Source organism: Solea solea, chromosome 6, assembly GCF_958295425.1.
Source record: "Solea solea chromosome 6, fSolSol10.1, whole genome shotgun sequence".
Classification (NCBI taxonomy): Eukaryota; Metazoa; Chordata; class Actinopteri; order Pleuronectiformes; family Soleidae; genus Solea; species Solea solea.
Window position 1 is genome coordinate 26,146,543 of NC_081139.1, and position 20,440 is coordinate 26,166,982.

The following is a 20,440-nucleotide window of genomic DNA, read 5'->3' on the forward strand; positions in this document are numbered from 1 at the left end:
TGACGAGATCCTGAGGCTGTTTAATTCGGACACTGAATTCGAGGACTTTGATGTTTTTAGTGCGCAGGAGGAAGATGAAGAAGGCGATCAGTAACTTTCTGGTAGGATGCAGTATATGGTATATGTTTTTACCAGTTATTAGGAGATGTTGCTCCTTACCTTTCTGCTTGACACTGGCAGATAAAGAACAGCCGGCACCTGGGCGTGTCGCAGGTGCCGGCTGTAGTGAGTCAGTGACTCACTTCTTACAGTAATAAGAAGATATGATGAACCTTTTTGAGCAAATTTTTCATATTACAACGTGGGATACCTGCGGCTTAAAATCCGGTGCGGCTTGTACAAGTGCAAAATTGATTTTCTTTCTAAAATTAGAGCATGCGGCTTTTAATCAGGTGCGCTCTGTAGTCCGGAATTTACGGTACACAGTCTTTCAGTATGAAATATATATATATGAGGCCCCTGGTCCATAGTCATGTCCCGCACTGATCAAAAACTAGACCTGGTTTAGTCTCCAGACATCTATGAACATAAAACACAGAAGAGTGTTTGTTTGATAGATAAAATGACAATGGGCGGCATGTTATGGTTAGTAGGTTATTCAATAACAAAAGTATGGAGCATAATTTGGTCTGCGCATAAATACGAGTCATAATTATCCCTCCTGGTTTTCATATAATCATTCAACTGTTATGTAATGAAATAACACATCAAAGTGATGTTGTAGATTACACTGTTATTTACAGTATGATGTGATAGAGACACTAACCTTACAGAAATACATACAGATGTTTGTATTTCCCTCCCCATCCCTCGTCTGCTTCTCTCGACAGCGTGGACACAAATGCTAACAGGATAGGAAATGTATCTATGATCTATACAATAACAATATACTATAAGTAAAACGTATAAGCGTGTCTTCATATGGGAACCTCGTCTGTTGACGCGCTCATAGATGATGATGACGACATTTGATCAGTGGAGGCCACCGTACGGCGAAGGGAGTATTTGTTGTAAATTTCAGTCTCTCCTCTAGATGTCACTAGAAACTACAAACTAACCATTTCAAGTCCAGTTTAAACTGCGTTCTTTGTATCGTAGTGCAGTCAGATGTTTGTTTTGTGACAGCCCAACATTGTTCCTCTTCAAGTGATAACTGTCTCTTTTAAACCACAGGACAGAGTCAGTGTGAGCTTGACTTGATCAAATGTAGGTTATCAGCACAGTCACACAGTGTCTGTGCTCTCAGCTCTCTGTGGATCGCACATCACACACACATCAAGACAAGATAAATACTTCATCTGTGACCCACATCATGGCGATATATGAGGCTCAGTGAGCGGAGCTCCGCAGTGTTTGCACCTCCGCTCCTCCGCTGTGTTCTCTCCCTCCGCGGCGGCAGCGGCAGCAGCGCGTCCTCCTCCTCCGCCGCCTCCTCCTCCTCCGCCTGGATTCGAGTCACCTCCGCTCTCCATCTTCCAGAGAAAAGAGGAAGGAGGAGAAACGACAAACACAGTGAGAGGGTGCGACAGGCGCGGGAAAGTAAGTGTGAATGAGTGAATGAGTGTGCGGCTCTTTTATATTCACGACTCCGTGACTCAGGCGGGAAAGTAACGCTTAAATCGCGCAGTATTTCGTTACTCGTTACATTAGACTGTATATACTTTAGAAAAGTACGCGTGTGCTGCTCTCGCGACAGCAGGTCCATGAGACGACAGCGCACAGTTACGGTTACATAACCGAAGAATGCATTTTAGATGAGGTGAAGACGAAGCTGAGCAGTGTGGATATTATATTTATAATGATAATAATAATAATAAAGTGATGACTTTTCCTGGTTTTAAAAGCTGCTGCATTAATAATCATCATATTTATTACATTGGATATGATATGAAGTATCTATTTATATTGGTTGATAAATACATGGAATAGACAACATTATATTTTAAGAATGTTACTTAATAACAACCTAATTGTACCTAAAAGTACACTTAATTCCAAGGCCACAGAATAGTGGTTAGCTGTTTGCTTGAAGGGTTTGCACATTTATTTCCACGTGCCGTACATCCACGTTACATTTCTATCCACATGTATCCAAGCTTTGCAAGGATCAACATCACATAGACATATTCCCTTGATGTTCCAGGTTGTGATGACGATCTACGGATTCCAACAATAAGACAAATGTCGTTACCTTACGATCGAAAGACCTTGTTACACCAAACTTGTACAGAGAGATGAATCATGTTATTGAGAGTCGTATCCAGACCCTCTGATGACGCTGTTATCCTGCGCCGTCCTTCTCGGGGCATAATTTGCACATGTCGTAGATGATGTAGCAAGTGCACAGTCATTTTATAATCTGCTCAGTGTCGCCTCCGGGCCACCAGAAGAAACCCATGAGGTTGGTGTCTTCTTCAGGCACCCTGACCTGACCTGAGAGTGTATGGCCTCCATATCCGCCATCATAGCAACTTCCTTGGATTTGTTTGAATCCATGCTGTCAGTAAACAAAGTGTCTGTACTGCTGCTGTTGCTGCTGTTGGAATCCTCATTACTAAACAACAGCCATAGCATCTATGAGCTCACCTCTAACCCGAACAAAATGAAATTTCTGGTGAAATGACATGTTTTTAGTGATTCCACAACAGTGGCCGACACAGGCACATGCACTGCAGCGACCCAAAACACAAGCTGCATATTCACAAACGCTGCAGATTCAAAAACACAAACGGAAACAAAAACTAATGCAAACTGAGTAACGCACTGCAAAAGGAAAATGATCCTCAGAAAGAAACAAAACACATGCAGCAACAGAAACACGCTGCAAAAACGAAACACACACAGGACAGAAAACACACACAAACCCCAAAACACACACAATACAGAAAACACACACACAAACCCCAAAACACACACAGGACAGAAAATACACACACAAACCCCAAAACACACACACAAACCCCAAAACACACACAGGACAGAAAACACACACAAACCCCAAAACACACACCGGACAGAAAACACACACAAGCCCCAAAACACACACTAGACAGAAAACACACACAAACCCCAAAACACACACAGGACAGAAAACACACACAAGCCCCAAAACACATGCAGGTTTGTGAATATGCAGCTCATTTCTCCTCCTGCATGTGTTTTGGGGCTTGTGTGTCTTTTCTGTCTTGTGTGTGTTTTGTTTCTTTCTGAGGATAATTTTCCTTTTGCAGTGTGTTTCTCAGGTTGCATTTGTTTTTGTTTTCGTTTATGTTTTTGAATCTGCAGCGTTTGTGAATCTGCAGCGTGTTCCTCCTCCTGCATTTGTTTTGGGTTGTTGCAGTGACCCTGTCAGTTCGGCCACCGTAATTATCTGAAATAAAAGGGCTTAGTGTATTTTAGAATCATGTCATACGGGTCATAAACAGTAGAGTGTATTTACAGTGTGTTGACACTCTTCTTTGAGAACATTTCAGAGAAACAACCTGTGTGCAGCTTTATATCCACAGATGTCTATTATATCAGGATATAGACTCAAAATATCCACATATCACCCAGCCTTACAGAAATATTAATTTGATTTATATTGTGATATATACTGTATATGGATACTGACTGATATTAAAAAGCATATTGTGATAATATCATAATATTATACTATCACAATATAGCCCTATAGGTGAAGTTGATGCTCTGGTCGTCATTAAAGTATAATAATACAAACCCTCTTGCTGCTATAAACTGAGCCCATGAACCAGCCACTATACAGAAGAGGTTATTATATATTTAAATGTTTAATTATTGAACGACCATAGCACACAACGAGACAGGCAGAAGCACAGGGGGAAATAATTAAATGAATAATGGCTGAGATTAATATTAATACCAGTTGGTGTTATGGTTATTGTAACAATCTGCCTCTCTTCTATGAGCTTCTATAGTCCTGTCTTTGTGAGTGTGATGTTTTCACCATTCAGGTGCACTGGGCTCATCCAGAAACATATCCCCACAGCTTTCAGACTAAAAGACCTTTGTTTTTCCGGGGTAGGCACATGGCGGATCCACGGCTACCACTGTTTCCTCCCCAGTCTGAATCCTGGTTCAACTGAGGGTCTTCCTGCGTGGAGTTTGCATGTTCTTCCCTGTGTGTGTGTGTGGGGGCGGGGTGGGGGGGGGGGTCTGTGTGAGTGAATATCTGTGTGTCTCTGTGCTGGACTGGAGACCTGACCCAGGGTGTAACCCCCCACCCTTTGCCCTGTGTCCACAGACCCTCATGTGGAGGCTAAGTGCTGGTGTTTCCAAACAAAAATGAAGTGGTGTGGATGTAGTTCAGAGAATAAGGTCATCTTTTTGGGTGATTTGATCTCCAGCACTGGAGACTGAACTCCAGCATAAACCCTTTCCTTCATGCAAGTTGTAATAAGTAGTTTTCAGCTGAAGGTTGTGATTTATTGAGATGTGTTATCATTATTTAGTGTATCCTCATTGAGATTAAAAACCAACCTCCTTGTACCTACCTTGTCCCTGTTTGAATATTATTGGATGGTTTCTACCATTTGTCATCGCTGGATAAGGGTATTTAAAGTCCTTCCCCAGCCCATGCATGGTGATTGATGATGATGGATCTATTGTTACAGTGGTCGTGACAACGATGACAGAGAGTATAAAGACCATCGGGCCTTATCTGAAAGGTCACTCGCTTTGTATTCAACACACTCGAGAGCACAGCAGCACATGAAGGGAGACTGGCATTTCTTTCTCTTCCCTTTTCCCCAGAGGGAGACTGTCGCTTCCTTCTTCATTCACACTTTTACAAAACTTTGAAAACTTTGAACTCGACTTACAAGTTCTGCAGTGATCTCAGGCAAGAAGCAGTGACAGAAACATGGACCATGACCTTTCACTCAATAAAGTGTCAGTGGTGTTTGGGAAAGTCAGGAACAAAAAGATTGTTGAGTTTCATCCATAGTTCATTTTATTATCTGCAGATGAACTGAGGGGATCTCTCTATCCCATAATCTATCTCTTTATTTGTATTGTTGGAAGTTGTTGTCCATGCTGAAGTAATTATGAGGGACATTCTTAATCCACACTCAGTCTTTTGTATTATTAAATATTATAGATTATGAACAAAGAGCAGTCGCTCGTTGAAAGTCCAGTTTTGAGGAGAATACTGAGCTATAGTTTCAAGTTTGGCTCCAAGAGATAGTTAGTGTTGTCATTCCTTGCCCGTAAGAAGCCAATCATAGCACGGTGGAGCCATGAAATTATATTAAAGGGCATGAGACAGATGATTCTATGTTATCTTCAGAATCGGAGGTAGCGTCAGAACGTTTACATGCCATGCCTCGATGCTGTTTCTCCAACAGATAGTGATAGTGGGCAGCAATTGCGGATTGGGGGCCTTGCCCGGGGGCACCCCAGCACTTGGCCTGTCCCAGGATTGAACCAATGATTTTAAAGTGGCAACGTTGTTATTCAAATAACAATAAATAATGAGGTTGCATTTGATGGCGGTATTACCTCACATGTCATGATACTCGGTGTTTAACCCTTAGCACACAGAGCATTTCATCTCTTTTTTCCATTACTATGTTAGTACAGTATGTACAGAGGCTATGAGCATGTGTAATATAGTGTCTTCACTTGGCTCATTTTTATTAACAAAAAGAAAAGAAAAACTATATTCTATATTCTCTATTTTGTGACTTCTAAGGGTTAAGAAACGTCTTGTACTGTAAAATAAGACGTGTACTCAGTCTTAAGATGAGTTCAAACAGGACGCCAAGTGTCTATCCCGTCTATCGCGGCAATTGCATCTAATGCATAATGCGATTAATTTAGTCAGTTTTTGTGCATCGTGTCACCAATGATGCCAATTGCACAAGTCGGCATTGTTTGGCCTTTAAAACCAGGAGAAGACGGGTTCACAGATTGCATTTCACACTATGATGTCTGAGACAATATCTTGTTACAATATTAATGCACAAAAAAGAACCGTATTACAGCCACGGAGTTTGTTGATAATGCTTTCTGTTTGACTTCACAGGTAACTCTCACAGCACGGATGAACAACACGGCGTCTACGACATATTAAAGGTACAGTGGTGTCATTTTCCTCCAGATTCTCCGCACTTTTTCTCCACCATTTGAGCTTTTTTAATCTCCCTTTCTCTTCTTTACTTCCTGCTTGTTTCAGCAAAGCATTGATTATTTCCTTCCACTTGTAAATACCATTGAAGTCAAAGGCTAATCATGGTTGTGCAGTGTTTTAGTTAAATCGGCGCGGGTCGATGGCACCGCGAGCGTAAAAATCCTCCCTCTCAGCAGAGGATGGATCTCCTTCCTGTCAAAGTGAGGGGAGGGGGTTTGAAAGTGACGGAGCGTGTGTCTGTCTGTCAGTCTGTGCTGCTGTGGTGATGGCCTGTCTCTCTCTCTCTGACAAGGTGAGTGACATTTGAAGGTTTGAAAATGACAGCAGCTCTCCAAAGTAAAACTTGCATTAATGACCGGTGGCAGAAGCTTTCGCCTGTGAGTGGCTCAGTATTTGATTTTAGGAAAATGACGTCTTGCGGCTCTGCATTGCTGCATTGCATCTGCAATATACCAGAGAGGAAGTGAAATCAGAGCACAGCTTCATCTCCATTACCTCGGCCTGATTCCCCCATAATCATGGCGTGTCTTACAAAACACAAACAACAGAAATTGTCTGCAACGAAAACAACACTAGTACTTTAGGATGTTTATCTAACGAGGTTATTGTTATTGTTCATTATTAAATCATGTTTATAGCTCGAGTTTCCTCCTGAAGTACAACACAAATGATACAGGATATTACTTTACTTTCATTTCGTTCTCGAGTAAACATAGAATGAAAAGAAAAACAAACTGTTTCATTGCAACCAGCTCCTGACGTCTGCTTCATGCTGTGATAGGTGATTGTACGTGGCTTTAAAGTAAATATACTGCCCGTACATAAAATCTGTGTTTGCTCCATAATCTGACAACTATTACTGATATTACTCACGTGTGGATTTTCCTATTGTTGGTTTTGACAGTAAATCTAAGAATCTCTGCTGCAACTCTAAATTCTTTAACCCATTATGTATATATATGTATATATATATACATATGTATATATATGTATATATATATATATATATATATACATATATATAGTATATATGTATTAGTAATGTGACAAGTGATGGTAGAGTACAGACAGAAGGCTCCATCCATTTCCGTTTATTCATCTAATCTATCGAAAAGCTTTATTTTATTTATTTATTTTACAGCAAGTGCAATGATATCCGGGTCATTTTGTCATGACATGACGTTTCCCATGTTTACACTGATGCATCCTCCTGACGTTAAACTCACCTTTGGACACAAAGCGCCGGCGGAAAATGTCCTCACGCTGCGGAGACGCTCTTACTCTGAAAGTCAGCCACTCAAATGTTAAAAGGTTTGGAGATCAGGCAGCGCATGGACACACACACACACACACACACACATAAAAGCAGGTGCAGTAAGCGAATCCGTTAGGGAGTCAATTCCAATTGTGCTGACAGTAGATAGGTCTAACCATTCTCTCCCTCTATCACATAGTAATTACTTATAAGGCCACAGGGATTATGATGTCCCCAACTCCCCTCTGTCATAGAGCCTGTGCTCCATATAACCCTTTAGCTTTGCGACACAGTCTCTACCCCCCCATTACGCTGTCCCCCCTCTCATTATCCCCTCCATGTAATATCCTCCATCCATTAACTTTAGCCCACTTCTCCCACTCCTCACATCTCCCCCCCCTCCCCTCCCTGTCCTCCATCTTCCTTTACTTCCTCTCCACCTCTGCTCTTTTCTCCACTCAAGCTCTCGCAGCACTGCCACACTGGATCAGCTCACGCTGATTTGACTCTTTCACAGCAGGCAGTGAAAGGAAGCAGAACCACGGTGCTGTGTATATAAGAGTGTTTGAGCAGGGGGTTGGTGGTGGAGGCGTGTGTGTGTGTGTGTGTGTGTGCTTCAGGGACACACTACTGTGAATTGAATATACATTGTTCTCATAGGCAAGCAGGCATGTTCCACGGTGCAGGCACGTCATGTCTGTGCTTCGTTTTCTCAGCTCTGTTAATGTTTGCATTTTCCCGCCCGTGTGCCAGGATCTATTTCCGTCTCATCTCCATGGCTCCTGGCGTAGCAACATGCAAAATGTAACCACAGAGTCTGATGAGCTCTTCTGTCTTCAGCTGCTGCATCAGCTGTCACATGAGCGATGCCCGGGCTCCTAGCAGAGAAGATAGTGGATTGTGCGTTAGTATAAATATGTGTGTGTACATTAACTCAAATGACCTGTGGGCCAATGACTGTCTCGTCTGGTCAGTCGGGGGCAAGTCAAGTAGAAAAAAGCCCAACTTATTTGGGAAAAGCAACAGTTGCGGTGGACGTTATGAGCTCAAAATTACATATCAATAATAATTAATATTAATTCCTTTTTTTAATATGTACTCTATTGCCTCGTGTGAGCTTTTCCGTCTTTTACTTCTTTTGTCTTTTATCCATTATTCTGTACAGCACTTTGGCCCACTGTGTTTGTTTTAAAGTGCTTTACAAATAAAGAAGTGATGTGACGTTCACGAACAAACCGAAACTAATGAACGGCTCTTTACCATGAACGGTGGGAACTGAGTCGCCGTTGAGAGCCGTTTTTTTTTTCTTTGACTTACTACCTCACTCTCAGTGAAAACTCATGGATAAAACTCATTCTATCAAGGCCATGAAATCAAGAACATCTGAAAATGAATATCATGGCAGTTTCACATTTACCTCAGTGACAGGTAATCTCAGAGTGGGTGTGTCAGTGTTCTGTAACGTTCTGTAAAGAAAACAAAGGGTTTGTTACATTTCTCCTTGTTGACATAATGGCACATTTGAGTTGCTACGGTGACAGTGTCCTAATTTTTACAGCACACACACGCACACACACACACGTCAAATAATAGACACACAAGGACAGTTATGTCATGAAGCCAAAGAGGAGGGAAAACAGAACGAGCGGTTTGCCTTTTTTAAAGGTAGACGAGACAAAAGCGCCAACTGCTCGACAAGAGCCAACAATCAGCCACGACTGATTCAGTCTCAGCTCAGTCATTACAGGACCTGGACCCCGTGCTGCCAGATTTAGACTCATAATTTACCCCATCAGTATCAACACAGGCACACCAACAGCTGGGCTGCAGCACTTTGCCATTTCCATCTTGTGGAAAATATGTAAATGACAACATTCACAGTGAGGTGAGCAGCGGTTACAGCAGCAGCAGTGACATCAGCAGCAGCAGTGACAGCAGCAGCAGCAGTTACAGCAGCAGCAGCAGCGACAGCAGCAGCAGCAGTGACATCAGCAGCAGCAGTTACAGCAGCAGTGACATCAGCAGCAGCAGTGACATCAGCAGCAGCAGTTACAGCAGCAGCAGTAACAGCAGCAGCAGTTAAGGCAGCAGCAGCAGTTAAGGCAGCAGCAGCAGCAGTTAAAGCAGCAGCAGTAACAGCAGCAGCAATTAAAGCAGCAGTTACAGCAGCAGCAGTAACAGCAGTAGTAACAGCTGCAGCAGTTAAAGCAGCAGCAGTTACAGCAGCAGTAACAGCAGCAGCAGTTACAGGAGCAGCAGCAGCAGTAACAGCAGCAGCAGTTACGGCAGCAGCGGCAGTTACAGCAGCAGTTACGGCAGCAGCAGTTAAAGCAGCAGCAGTTACGTTGGACGCATACGTTGAACACCTGTTCTTTCAACATTCAGTTGATCATTTGTTTGTTAATTTGTTCCCTTAATTTTCTAGTTATGGCCGTTTTTCATCATCACCTCCCAGAAGGTCATAGGCTTGACCTCAAATTGCCGTGTTAATAATGGCCGGCACATTAACACACAAAAGGCAGTGATGTGTTAAGGCTCTTAGATTTGTGACATGGCAAATTATCAAGCAGGTGTAAACATTGGGATGATTCATGTTCATGTTTTATAACATCACCATAATCTGGCACAAATATGAAAGCTTCCCCGACCTTTTGTCAAAGAAGAGACGGGACTGAATTCTCTTTAGTGAATTATTTATAAAACATTAGCACCTCCTACTTCCATGATGGGTAATGTCATTTTAAACAACTTCTTCTTCTTCTTAATACATTTGAACACAGCTGTCCCATAACGTATTACTTTACATCATTAACTTATGACAAGTCAACACTTACTTCTAAAATAAACTCACAATGTCGGCGTCAGTTTTTTCACTGAATCAAGTATAATTGTATTATAATAATAAGGTAGGTTGAAGATCATTGACTCTTGAGTTTAGTTTTGTCAGTTTTTGGGGGAACTGGACACCGAGAAGACACTTAGCTTGCTAGCAGCCTTCTCTATTACCAGACTGGACCTCACTGTGCTGGTGTGCTTTTTAATGAAGACACCCATGACATCATGAAAACATAAACCAATGAAAGTTAATCTAGAATTGTGCATTATGGTCTCTTTTTTTCCCCGTTCTATCAGACTCGTACCGAACATATACACCACCCATTAGCCATGTTAGCTCCTGAAGAGTCAGATGAGGTTTGTTGCTCTGGTTGAACATGCTCTCAGTTTGTGTTTCACCATTTCACAAAGTGACTCAGTGCCGGCTCCTGTCCGCTCACAGTGACAGCAGGCGACAGTTTAAAGACAACTGTTGTGACACTTCTGCTCGGCCACATTTGAATAAGCACAGTGTAATATCATTTCATGGTTTTATTTTACTGGGCAGAAAAGCGATGAATATGTGAATGAGCCATATTCTTCATTGATGAGCCTGTAGTCACAAACAAGAACTTTCTTTACTTTGCAGAATCTGTATCAATAGCCATGACAAAGCTGCTCCACATTGAACTTGTGCAGATAAAGGATTGTTTGAGCCAAAAACAGCAGCGATTGTATCTCAGACTGCAGTAGAAGCTCAGGGGGGATGAATTCAGCATTGTTAAAACCAGGTAGTGTGAAACACTGTTAATATGATAAAGCTCAGGCTTGTTCTCCTGCGTTTTTACACACACACACACACACACACACACACACTCACAGACGTCAGCTACAGACTGCGGCACAGATGCACCATTTGAAAACTGCAGAGTGATTAAATACAAGTCAGTAAATGATGCCATGGTGAACGTCCTGCACCCGCGGAGCAGAGAGGACGAGTGCAGCCTCATGCCTCATTTCAGCACACCCAGAGCCATACACAAAACTTAGGACCACTGGATTTTTTTTTGTTTGCTGGAATCAAAGAATGCAAAAGAAAAATGTGTTAAAAAAAAGTTACAAACCAAACACATTTTGGGATTGTTAACCCCAAACAATCCCGTTATTCCCAAACACTCTGACATTGTAACGTATTATCCAACCTTTCATGAATGTACGTAGTCACAATGATATTTTGTCAGCTTTTGTATCTGCATATTTCAGCTAAGACCATTATTCTTTCTTTCTAGAATTCCCAATGTTTGATCTTTATTTTTGTATATTTATATTGCTTTAATCATTAAGTTCTTGGGGGTTCATAAAAAATGTGGGTTGTTTTGAAGTGTGCACATTTCGAGACTAAAGTAATTCCAAAGGTATACTGTATATATATATATATATATATATATATATATATGAATATATATATATGTATATATATATGTATATGTATATATAATTATATATACATATACATATATATACATATATATAATTATATATACATATACATATATATATAATTATATATACATATACATATATATGTATATATATATATATATATATATATATATATACATATGATGGACAAAACACTTCTCTGCAGAGGATTCTGTTTCCCTTCAGACACAAGCAGAACATAATGTGTCAATTGTGTGTATTACTATGTTGATAATGCAACTATACATTAACAGTGACATATTTCAGCGCAGGTTTGGTTAAAAACATTTTCCACTGCATCAAAATAACAATACTCCTGTCCACACCTCATTTACAGACTATTTCCTGTTAAAATCCAGTGGGCAGTAGACTGAAAAGACCATGTTTGTCAGCAAATAGCAGAGCCACTTTGTGCCTGGTGGAAAATATGGACCCAGGATGTCCCTAAATGCTGTTACTGGCTATGTTGTCTATTTCACAATGTTCTGTTGCAGGTAATCCTGCAGCAGCTCAGCAGTGCTGCAGTTTTACCACTGGCGTCCACCTCATTGTAAACAAATGTGCGAACAGCTGTGCTGTGACAGACATTAGTTATGCAAAAAGTCCACTATTTTTACAAGATTTGTGGAAGTGAAGTTGACAGCAGAGCGTCCATCTGTGATCGGCCACAGTTATGGAGTGTGAAGGAGCTTTGTGTTTGTTCAGACCGAGCACTCAGGTTGTGTTTGCATTGCTCCCTCATCAGACTGTCACCTGACGTAGTAACACACAATCATGTTTACACAGGTGGACTGTGCTGCCATTAAACTGCAGCACTTCTGCTGATAAAACTCCACAATCATGACTATGACATGAGTAAATTCTTAAAGGGATACTTCAGGTTATTTAAGTGTGGTTGTATTAGGTTCTGATATTAATGCAGATTGCTGTGCACTTGGATCCAGATTGGTCATCTCAAACTTTGTTTCAGGTTAGCTTTTGAAAATCTGCACATACATCCCTCGTTGTCAGGATCAGGTTTTCTTAGTAAAGTTTGGAATTTCTTTTTTTGCTAATGAAGGACTTCCAAATAAACTTGAAATTTGTTGTTTCATTTCATCAAGTAAGGTTTACATGGAATTCTTTATTCTGCTAGCAAAGACATCAAGTACTTTATACAATGACTACTCTTATTACATCTACACAATTATCCTCTGCAAAAAGTTGCCATCATTTTTTTTTTTAGTAAATAAAGCACAACGTTTTTATCAGTGTGAGCAGAAGACGCAACAGACTTGAGTTCAGATGTTGCTCCTCTTCCACAATCTGTTCATCGTAAGTCACAGATCTGGATGGAAGGTTGAGAACACACTGATCACTTATATAACATGACGTGATATTAGCATGTATTTCATTATGCTTCACTTAATGAATGAAGCTCTCTGTGGCTGTACATCTAAAAAAAAGGTCCCAGTGTGGAGTAACTATGCAACCTAATTAAAAGTTTCAGGTTGGAGGCATGCTGATTGTAAATGACTTTAAATGATGCTAGTGGGCTTTGTGTTGATCTCAAGCTGTTCATGCAGTTAATTAAAAAAAAAAAAACAATGCGGTGAACCAAATCGGTTACAGATTGCAATTAATGCCGCATGTGAGTCAAGCGGGGAGAGAACTATCCCACCTTGTTAGCAACTGCATGCCCGCCAGGGTCAGCCGAGCAGCAAGCTACCACTTGTGTTTGTTTTTCGTCCTTTATCATAAACCATTATCAACAGCAAACCAAGCAATGTGCAATTGTGCAAAAGAGATTAGAAAAACCAAAAGCTTGGGCTCATGGGAGAAGCTTAACTGTTGCTTGGCAACGCGCATGAAAATGAGGTGAGGTCTGATTTTTTGAAGGACACTCTACTGATGATCCTCACCCTCCTCCATCTGTGAAATGGTAGGTAGATAAAGCATGGCAGTGAAGAGATGGGGGAGAAAAGAGGGGAGGGGTGGAGCTTTGGAAGAGGGCGGGGGCTTGTTAAAAAGAGAAACTGCAGAGAGAAATCACAGCTGGGTCATTTCACAACAATCGCGTTCTCACTTAAATCGACTCCTGTTCACCTCAAAACCCAGTGAGTGTTGTTGGTCCCCGTGTGACACTGAAGGATGATGCAGGCAGGAGAAGTGGGTTACGAGAACCAGGGAGAAACCAATCCAAACAAACAGCAGCAGCACCTCACATCACAACAGCTACGATGGACACATTAGCATGAGATGCTGCTTTAGTTTAGTTCAACTAGAATATGTTCACAATAAAAGTCCGTTTGTTGGTCCTGATGTAAAGTTCTTGGTCCCAGGCTGTATGAGAGAGAGAGAAAGTGAACTTTGTCCTGATCCAAACACTCACCGTCAGATATTACAAAGTTACCCCCGAGATAAAGTTGCTTTCATGGCAAGAGGCAGGCTCAGCAGCGTTCAGGTTATTGTTTTTTTGTGCCACTACAAATGTCCACTCTTGTGCCTCCGGAGAAAATGTACACACAGCTCTTGACTGAAACTCTGCAAAATTAACTTTGACCCTCTGTTTTCTCCAGGACTCTGCTTGAGGCAGCGAACAATCCCCAGGGAAGGAAAGTTCAGCTTGGTCTTTAACTGATTTGGATCCTGACTGCTCATCATGCTCCTCCTGGGGTCCTGACTCCACAGTCTTCCAGATTCCCTGATCAGTCCCCTTCCAAAACGTCCTCTGGTCCCTCCACTCTCCTGCTGAGGTGATGGCGGTGCCCTCAGCCCATGAGTTTTACTGGCAGAATCTGGCACGACTGCCCAGCGGCCGCGTCTACCACACTCTGGTGGAGGTGGGGGGGCAGATGTACATGCTAGGAGGCTGCGACGCTGCGGGAAGGCCTTGCCCCGGCCTGGAGCTCTATTCTCCTGAGGTACCAAGTAAATCCATTTTACTTTTTTCATTTTTTCAAGTGCTGAAAGAAGTGATCAATATCAAACACTACAGTGAAATCAGAGCAGAACATTGTTTATTAGAGGTTTAAATATGATAACTTTGTAAAACAATGTATTTAGAATGTGGACAGCAGTCCCAATGGAAAACATTGCAAGGGCATCTAAATCTTATACTTCATTAATCCCCTTAGGGAAATTATTATTCCTCTGCATTTGACCCATCCTAGAATTAAGAGCAGTGGGCAGCCACACTGAGTTGCACCCAGGGAGCAATGGGGGTTGGGTACCTTGCTCAGGGGTACCCCAGGCCTTTTGACCTGGTGGGGACTTGAACTGGCAAATCTCCAGTTACAAGCCCAGTTCCCTTTCCACTTGGCCACCTAAAACCTTTGCCATGGCTGCCAGATTTACCAAAAATATTGAAATAGAACACTCCACATATACCCAGTGTACCCCTACATAACTGCCTCACTGTCTGTCTTTAATTTTATATAAATATAGGCTGCTGAATTTGTACTCTTTGATTATTTTTAGCATGTCAGCAACAGGCGGCAATTGAAAGTTAACATGTGTCTGATTGAGGATGATGATTTGATTCTCCACTTGGCCCTGATCAATAGAGGTCTCTAATGGCGCATTTCCACCGGCTCTACTTGCCTCACAACGCCACGGCACGGTTTAAGTCGCGTTTCCACTATCTTTAACTGGTTTGTGCGGCTCTGTCAAGATGGTGCTTTATTTTCACATGGTGTGTGTCGTGACGTTTATGTGAGACAGTTGGAGAAAACCCCGAGTGACCAGGATAGTTAGAAGAATTGGATCCTGTCTTCATCTTCTCCTAAACTAAGACTATACTTTCAGGGATCATTTCTATAGTTTTTAACTTGAGAAATGTCTTTCTAAAGAGTTTGGTCTCGCTTACCACGATGATGAGTCGTGATGTTCTCTTCTGAGCATGAAGCTGCCATTGAGTAATGATTTGCTTCATATGCTCGTTGTCATTGATGACTGTTCTTTGCTTCTTCATGAAGCTCGGAGGAAGAGAATATGATTTGAGTGGTTGTTCTTCAGTGTTAATATAAAGTATCTGATCACTAGTGTTGCAGTCAAAACCATCTGAACTGTGAGGCCTAGACCACAGTGTATCTAGACCAAGACAAGACCAAGACTTTGAGGGGTCGAGACCGAGACGAGACAAGACCAAGACAGTAAAAATTGGACGTGGTCCCAGCCGTCTCCGTTAGCGTCGCTTTGCAGAATTTACACGTTGCACTTTGTTTTCTTTTGGAGGTATTTATGCTAAAAAGTCTTTGTGGTTCAGGTAACCAATTTTTATTATAGATGAGTTGGCTGACATCTTCTCACGGCCTCTTCTCCTATCACTCACATGCACTTTTGTGGGGGGCGTGGGAAAGGGGGGCATGTGAAAGGGGGCGAGAGGGGTGACAGCCGTTAACGGTGACAAAAATTTCAAATGATAAATGAGTCAAGTTATTGGTTGTACCCGAAGCAATACCATTTACGCAAAATCACACTAATGATATTAACAAGTTAATCTAAAAATGCACAGGCAATTTATTGATATCCCCACAGTTGTGGTCTTGACCAGTCTTGAAATAGAATCCCGAGTGCGCTTTGTCCGAAACCGAGACAAGCCCGAGTAAAAATACAGCCGATTCCGAGACCGAGACCTTCAAAAAGTGGTCATGAGACCAAGACAGATCTCAAGTACTACAACACTACGGTAAAGCTTGTAATTACTTGTGTTAATAGCTAGAAAGTGTTAGTTCTGTATTAAACTTAATGTTTCTGGTAAGTGGGAGATCTATTTGTGCTTGTTGGAAAAAAAATTTGGTTCAATTCTTTCATGTGTGGTTTTGGCATTTTCAGATTTAATGCATGATTTGTGGATACAATGTATGAACTTTATTTATAATCTGCATATTTATAGGTTGTGCTTTGCTGTGCTGAGTCACAAACTTGCAGCAGTGGACAAAGGTCATTTTCAAACCTAAATGTTGTCAAGATTGTAGAAAGAAATGTTTCATTGAAGTCTTAACTTGTGAGGTGGATTTCTCCAGATAAAGTGTCTGGTGTGATTAAACTGTTTGATTTGTGACACGTGCCAATGGCTTCAGTGGGATTTCCTGCAGGCAAGGCAGTGGGGAAAAAACAGTGTTGCAGTTGTAGCCATATAGCAAGACAACACGTGCTATATTTACTTGATGTGTGTTGTGTTGTTTATGTGAGACAGTAGGAGAAAACCATGAGTGACCAGGATAGTTAGAAGAATTGGATCCTGTCTTTACCTTCTCCTAAATTAAGACTATACTTTCAGGGATCATTTCTATAGTTTTTGACTTGAGAAATGTGTTTCTAAAGAGTTTGGTCTCGCTTACCACGATGATGAATTGTGATGTTCTCTTCTGAGCATGAAGTTGACATTGAGTAATGATTTACTTCATCTGCTCATTGTCATTGATGACTGTTCTCTGCTTTTTCATGAAGCTCAGAGGAAGAGAATATGATCCGAGTGGTTGTTCTTTAATGTAAATAACAGTTGTATGTTAATAATAAACTATGCCATGGAGTTCTCCCCTACGCCTTCCTGCATAAAGAACATGGTGGCATCCTACTTCAATGACCTGCAGATGAACTTTGCTCTCCAAGACTTCACCACAAGGTGGCAACAGTAGGAAGTAGGAATTGCCATGGGTTGTTGCATCTCTCCCATCCTGTCTGTGGCATCCTTTTGAGGTAATCCTCATTGGAGCAAGACAGATGGTTGGAGGGACCAAGCTAACGTGTTTTATTTTTGGTTCACACATGCTCAAGAAATCAATAATTTAGGGGTATAAACCAATATTTCCCTCATGGAGACACACACATAGATACACACTCGCATACATTACACACTCATACTTTTGTTTTTACATTAATGTTTGTTTGTTTTTATTATTTGGTTTGTTTTTTGTTATTATATATAATTTGTGATTATTAGTTTGTTATCACTTTTATATAGTTAGATGATTCTTTTGTATGTTAATTTTGTGTTTTCTTTTAAATATTGTCAAATTTCAACATTATTTAGGTAGAGGCTTCAAATAAGCCCACTAGGCTTTCTGCCTCTTCCTGCACTGTATGTTACTTTGTATTCTTTGTCAATCTTATATTTTTTCTTTTAAACTGTGCAAAATAAAAATAAACAAATAAACAAATAAACGTCTGGGCAGAGACTACCCCCACTGAGGACGTACATGGATGATGTCACCAGCCTCCTTCAGACAGCAGCATGCACATCAAGACTGCTGAAAAGGATGGACGAGTTGATGTCGTGGGCACGAATGAAAATAAAACCAGCAAAATCATGGAACCTGTCTCTCAGAAGAGTCAGAAACGACAGCACTAGTTTCTTCGTAGAGGAGAGAAAATCCCACTCCTCTCAGAGAAACCCATTAAAATCCTGGGGAGGCAGTACACAGCCGAGTTCACGGACAAACAGATGGGGAGAACTGTGATGAAACAACTATCATAAGGCCTGGCAAAGATCGACCAAAGCCAACTCCCAGGGAAGTACAAGGTCTGGTGCTACCAATTTGCGCTCTACAGGAGGGTGATGTGGCCTCTGATGTGGTGGATGAGATCCCCTCAGCCACCGCAAGTAAGATGGACGGAAAAGCCAACACATTCATCCAAAAGTGGTTGGGCCTGCCACGGTGCCTCTCCGAAACGGGCCTCTTCGGAAGGAACACCCTCCAGCTGCCGCTTCAATCTATCAGTCTGGTTTACAAGCAGGAAGAGACCAGGCTTGTTCTCTCAGTTGAGAGAGTCCACTGACCAGGCTGTAAGGAACACGAACCCCAAGGTTCGGACAGGCTGAGGTCGACCAAGCCGTCAGTCGTCTGCAACACCAAGAGATTGTCGGTAGATTCCAGGCAGGAAGAGCAGGACTAGGATGGGGAGAAGGGCCACGGTTCTGGTCCAAGGCCAACCACAAAGAGAGGAAGGAGATGGTGGTGGCGGAGGTGACAGGAAAAAAGGAAGAGTGTTACAAGATCAAGGCCATGTCGCAGGGCCGAAAGGGAATCTGGACAACCTGTAAGGGAGTTGTCAACCGAAACATCACCTAGTCAGACCTGTGGAAGATTCCACAGGCAAGGCTCAGCTTCCGCATCCACTCATCCTACGACACGCTTCCCTGCCCTCGGAATCTTCACCAGTGGTTTCAGGAGTGAGGAATGCTGCACGCTCTGCAATACCCCTAGCGCAAGCCTCCAGCACATCTTAGCAGGCTGTAAGATCGCGCTCTCCCAGGGACGCTACAGATGGCGCCACGACCAAATCCTGAGAAAACTGGCCAAGGTGCAAGAGGAACCACAACAGGGCAGTAAAGGGGCACCATCAGCGGGTGGGGGTAGGAGAATCAGGCCAAGAGAAACACCTAGGCCATTTTCCCCTTACCAGGAGTGGAACATGAGAGTCGGCCTTGACAGGCAGCTCCAGTTCCCGGCGGAGATCACTGCAACATCTATCCACCCGACATAGTGGTGTGGTCCACCAAGGCGGAATCTGTGTTCCTCATTGAGCTCACAATACCAGCTGAGGGGGGGGATGGAAGCTACCTATGAACGCAAGAAGGCCAAGTACTCAGACCTGGCTGCTGAGTGTCAGGAGGCTGGCTGGAGGACCACCATCTACCCAGTGGAGGTCGGATGCCGAGGCTACATGGGGCTGTCAACCATACGCCTTCTGAGGGACACAGGAGTGAGGGAACCTGAAGAAGGCCACTAAAGAGATAGCGGAGGAGGCCAAGAAGGGGAGCTTTTAACTCTGGCTGAGGAGGAAAGACAAGAGCTGGGGAAAAAACAGCTAACCCCCACAACAGCTGCAGGGGGTGACAGGGAGGCGTCCTGTCACTGCTCTGCCACCAGGAGACATTCCAGGATTAATGGAGCGAAATGTTGGTGAATGGTGTTTCCTGGCTGATGACCCTGCAGCTGACCCGTGGGCACTGGAGGAGGTGCGACTGGCAGCAATGCCTAGCAGGTGTTCCACCTACAGTACCTGTACATTTCACTGATAATTAAGTCAGAAAGTGTGGGACATTATCAGTGTTGTACATGTAGGAATGACAGGGAAGCTAGTTATTCTCACTTACCTTAAAGTATTCGTTCACTTCTAGAGCTGGTATCATGGGTCTTTGAAGGAAACCTGAACATGAGGAGCTGTTTATCTTTATATTTGATTATTCTTTTAGAAGCTAGACAGGGCTAACTGATTTTTATCAAGAAAATAATCACAATCACATTCAAACTTACCATTCCAACAATACATACTTTATTGGTGGAAGTTTTTAGAAAATAAGCATGCTACAATCAACTTTAATGGTTCACAAACTGTGTGAGACAGTAGGAGAAAACCATGAGTGTCGAGGGTAGTTAGAAGAATTGGATCCTGTCTTCACCTTCTCCTAAACTAAGACTATACTTTCAGGGATCATTTCTATAGTTTCTGACTTGAGAAATGTGCTTGTAAAGAGTTTGGTCTCGCTTACCACGATGATGAGTTGTGATGTTCTCTTCTGAGCATGAAGTTGGCTTTGAGTAATGATTTACTTCATATGCTCACTGTCATTGATGACTGTTCTTTGCTTCTTCATGAAGCTCAGAGGAAGAGAATATGATCAGAGTGGTTGTTCTTAAGTGTGAATATAAAGTGTCTCATGTCAAATCTTATTGTTACTTGTCTTAACAGCTATAAAGTGTTAGTTCTGTATTAAACTTAATGTTTCTCTTAAGTGGGAGATCTAATTG

The 20,440-nt window shown here is 42.2% G+C and overlaps 1 protein-coding gene and 3 non-coding genes across 4 annotated transcripts in view; all 4 read left to right on the plus strand.

The window, feature by feature from the left end:
• The first annotated feature begins 623 nt into the window (after positions 1 to 623).
• Positions 624 to 20,440, plus strand: part of klhdc8a (kelch domain containing 8A) — a 77,799-nt gene continuing 57,982 nt past the window's right edge. The window contains exons 1-3 of the mRNA XM_058632260.1: positions 624 to 1,539; positions 6,047 to 6,096; positions 14,261 to 14,605. Coding sequence (XP_058488243.1) covers positions 14,441 to 14,605 — 165 coding nt within the window. The 5' untranslated portion in view covers positions 624 to 1,539; positions 6,047 to 6,096; positions 14,261 to 14,440. The remainder of the gene's footprint in view (positions 1,540 to 6,046; positions 6,097 to 14,260; positions 14,606 to 20,440) is intronic.
• LOC131461810 (small nucleolar RNA U3) lies at positions 15,473 to 15,688 on the plus strand. The gene has a single exon (XR_009240719.1). It is a non-coding gene; the product is annotated as a small nucleolar RNA U3 (small nucleolar RNA).
• On the plus strand, positions 16,950 to 17,165 carry LOC131461805 (small nucleolar RNA U3). The gene has a single exon (XR_009240714.1). It is a non-coding gene; the product is annotated as a small nucleolar RNA U3 (small nucleolar RNA).
• On the plus strand, positions 20,105 to 20,320 carry LOC131461803 (small nucleolar RNA U3). Its single transcript, XR_009240712.1, has one exon. It is a non-coding gene; the product is annotated as a small nucleolar RNA U3 (small nucleolar RNA).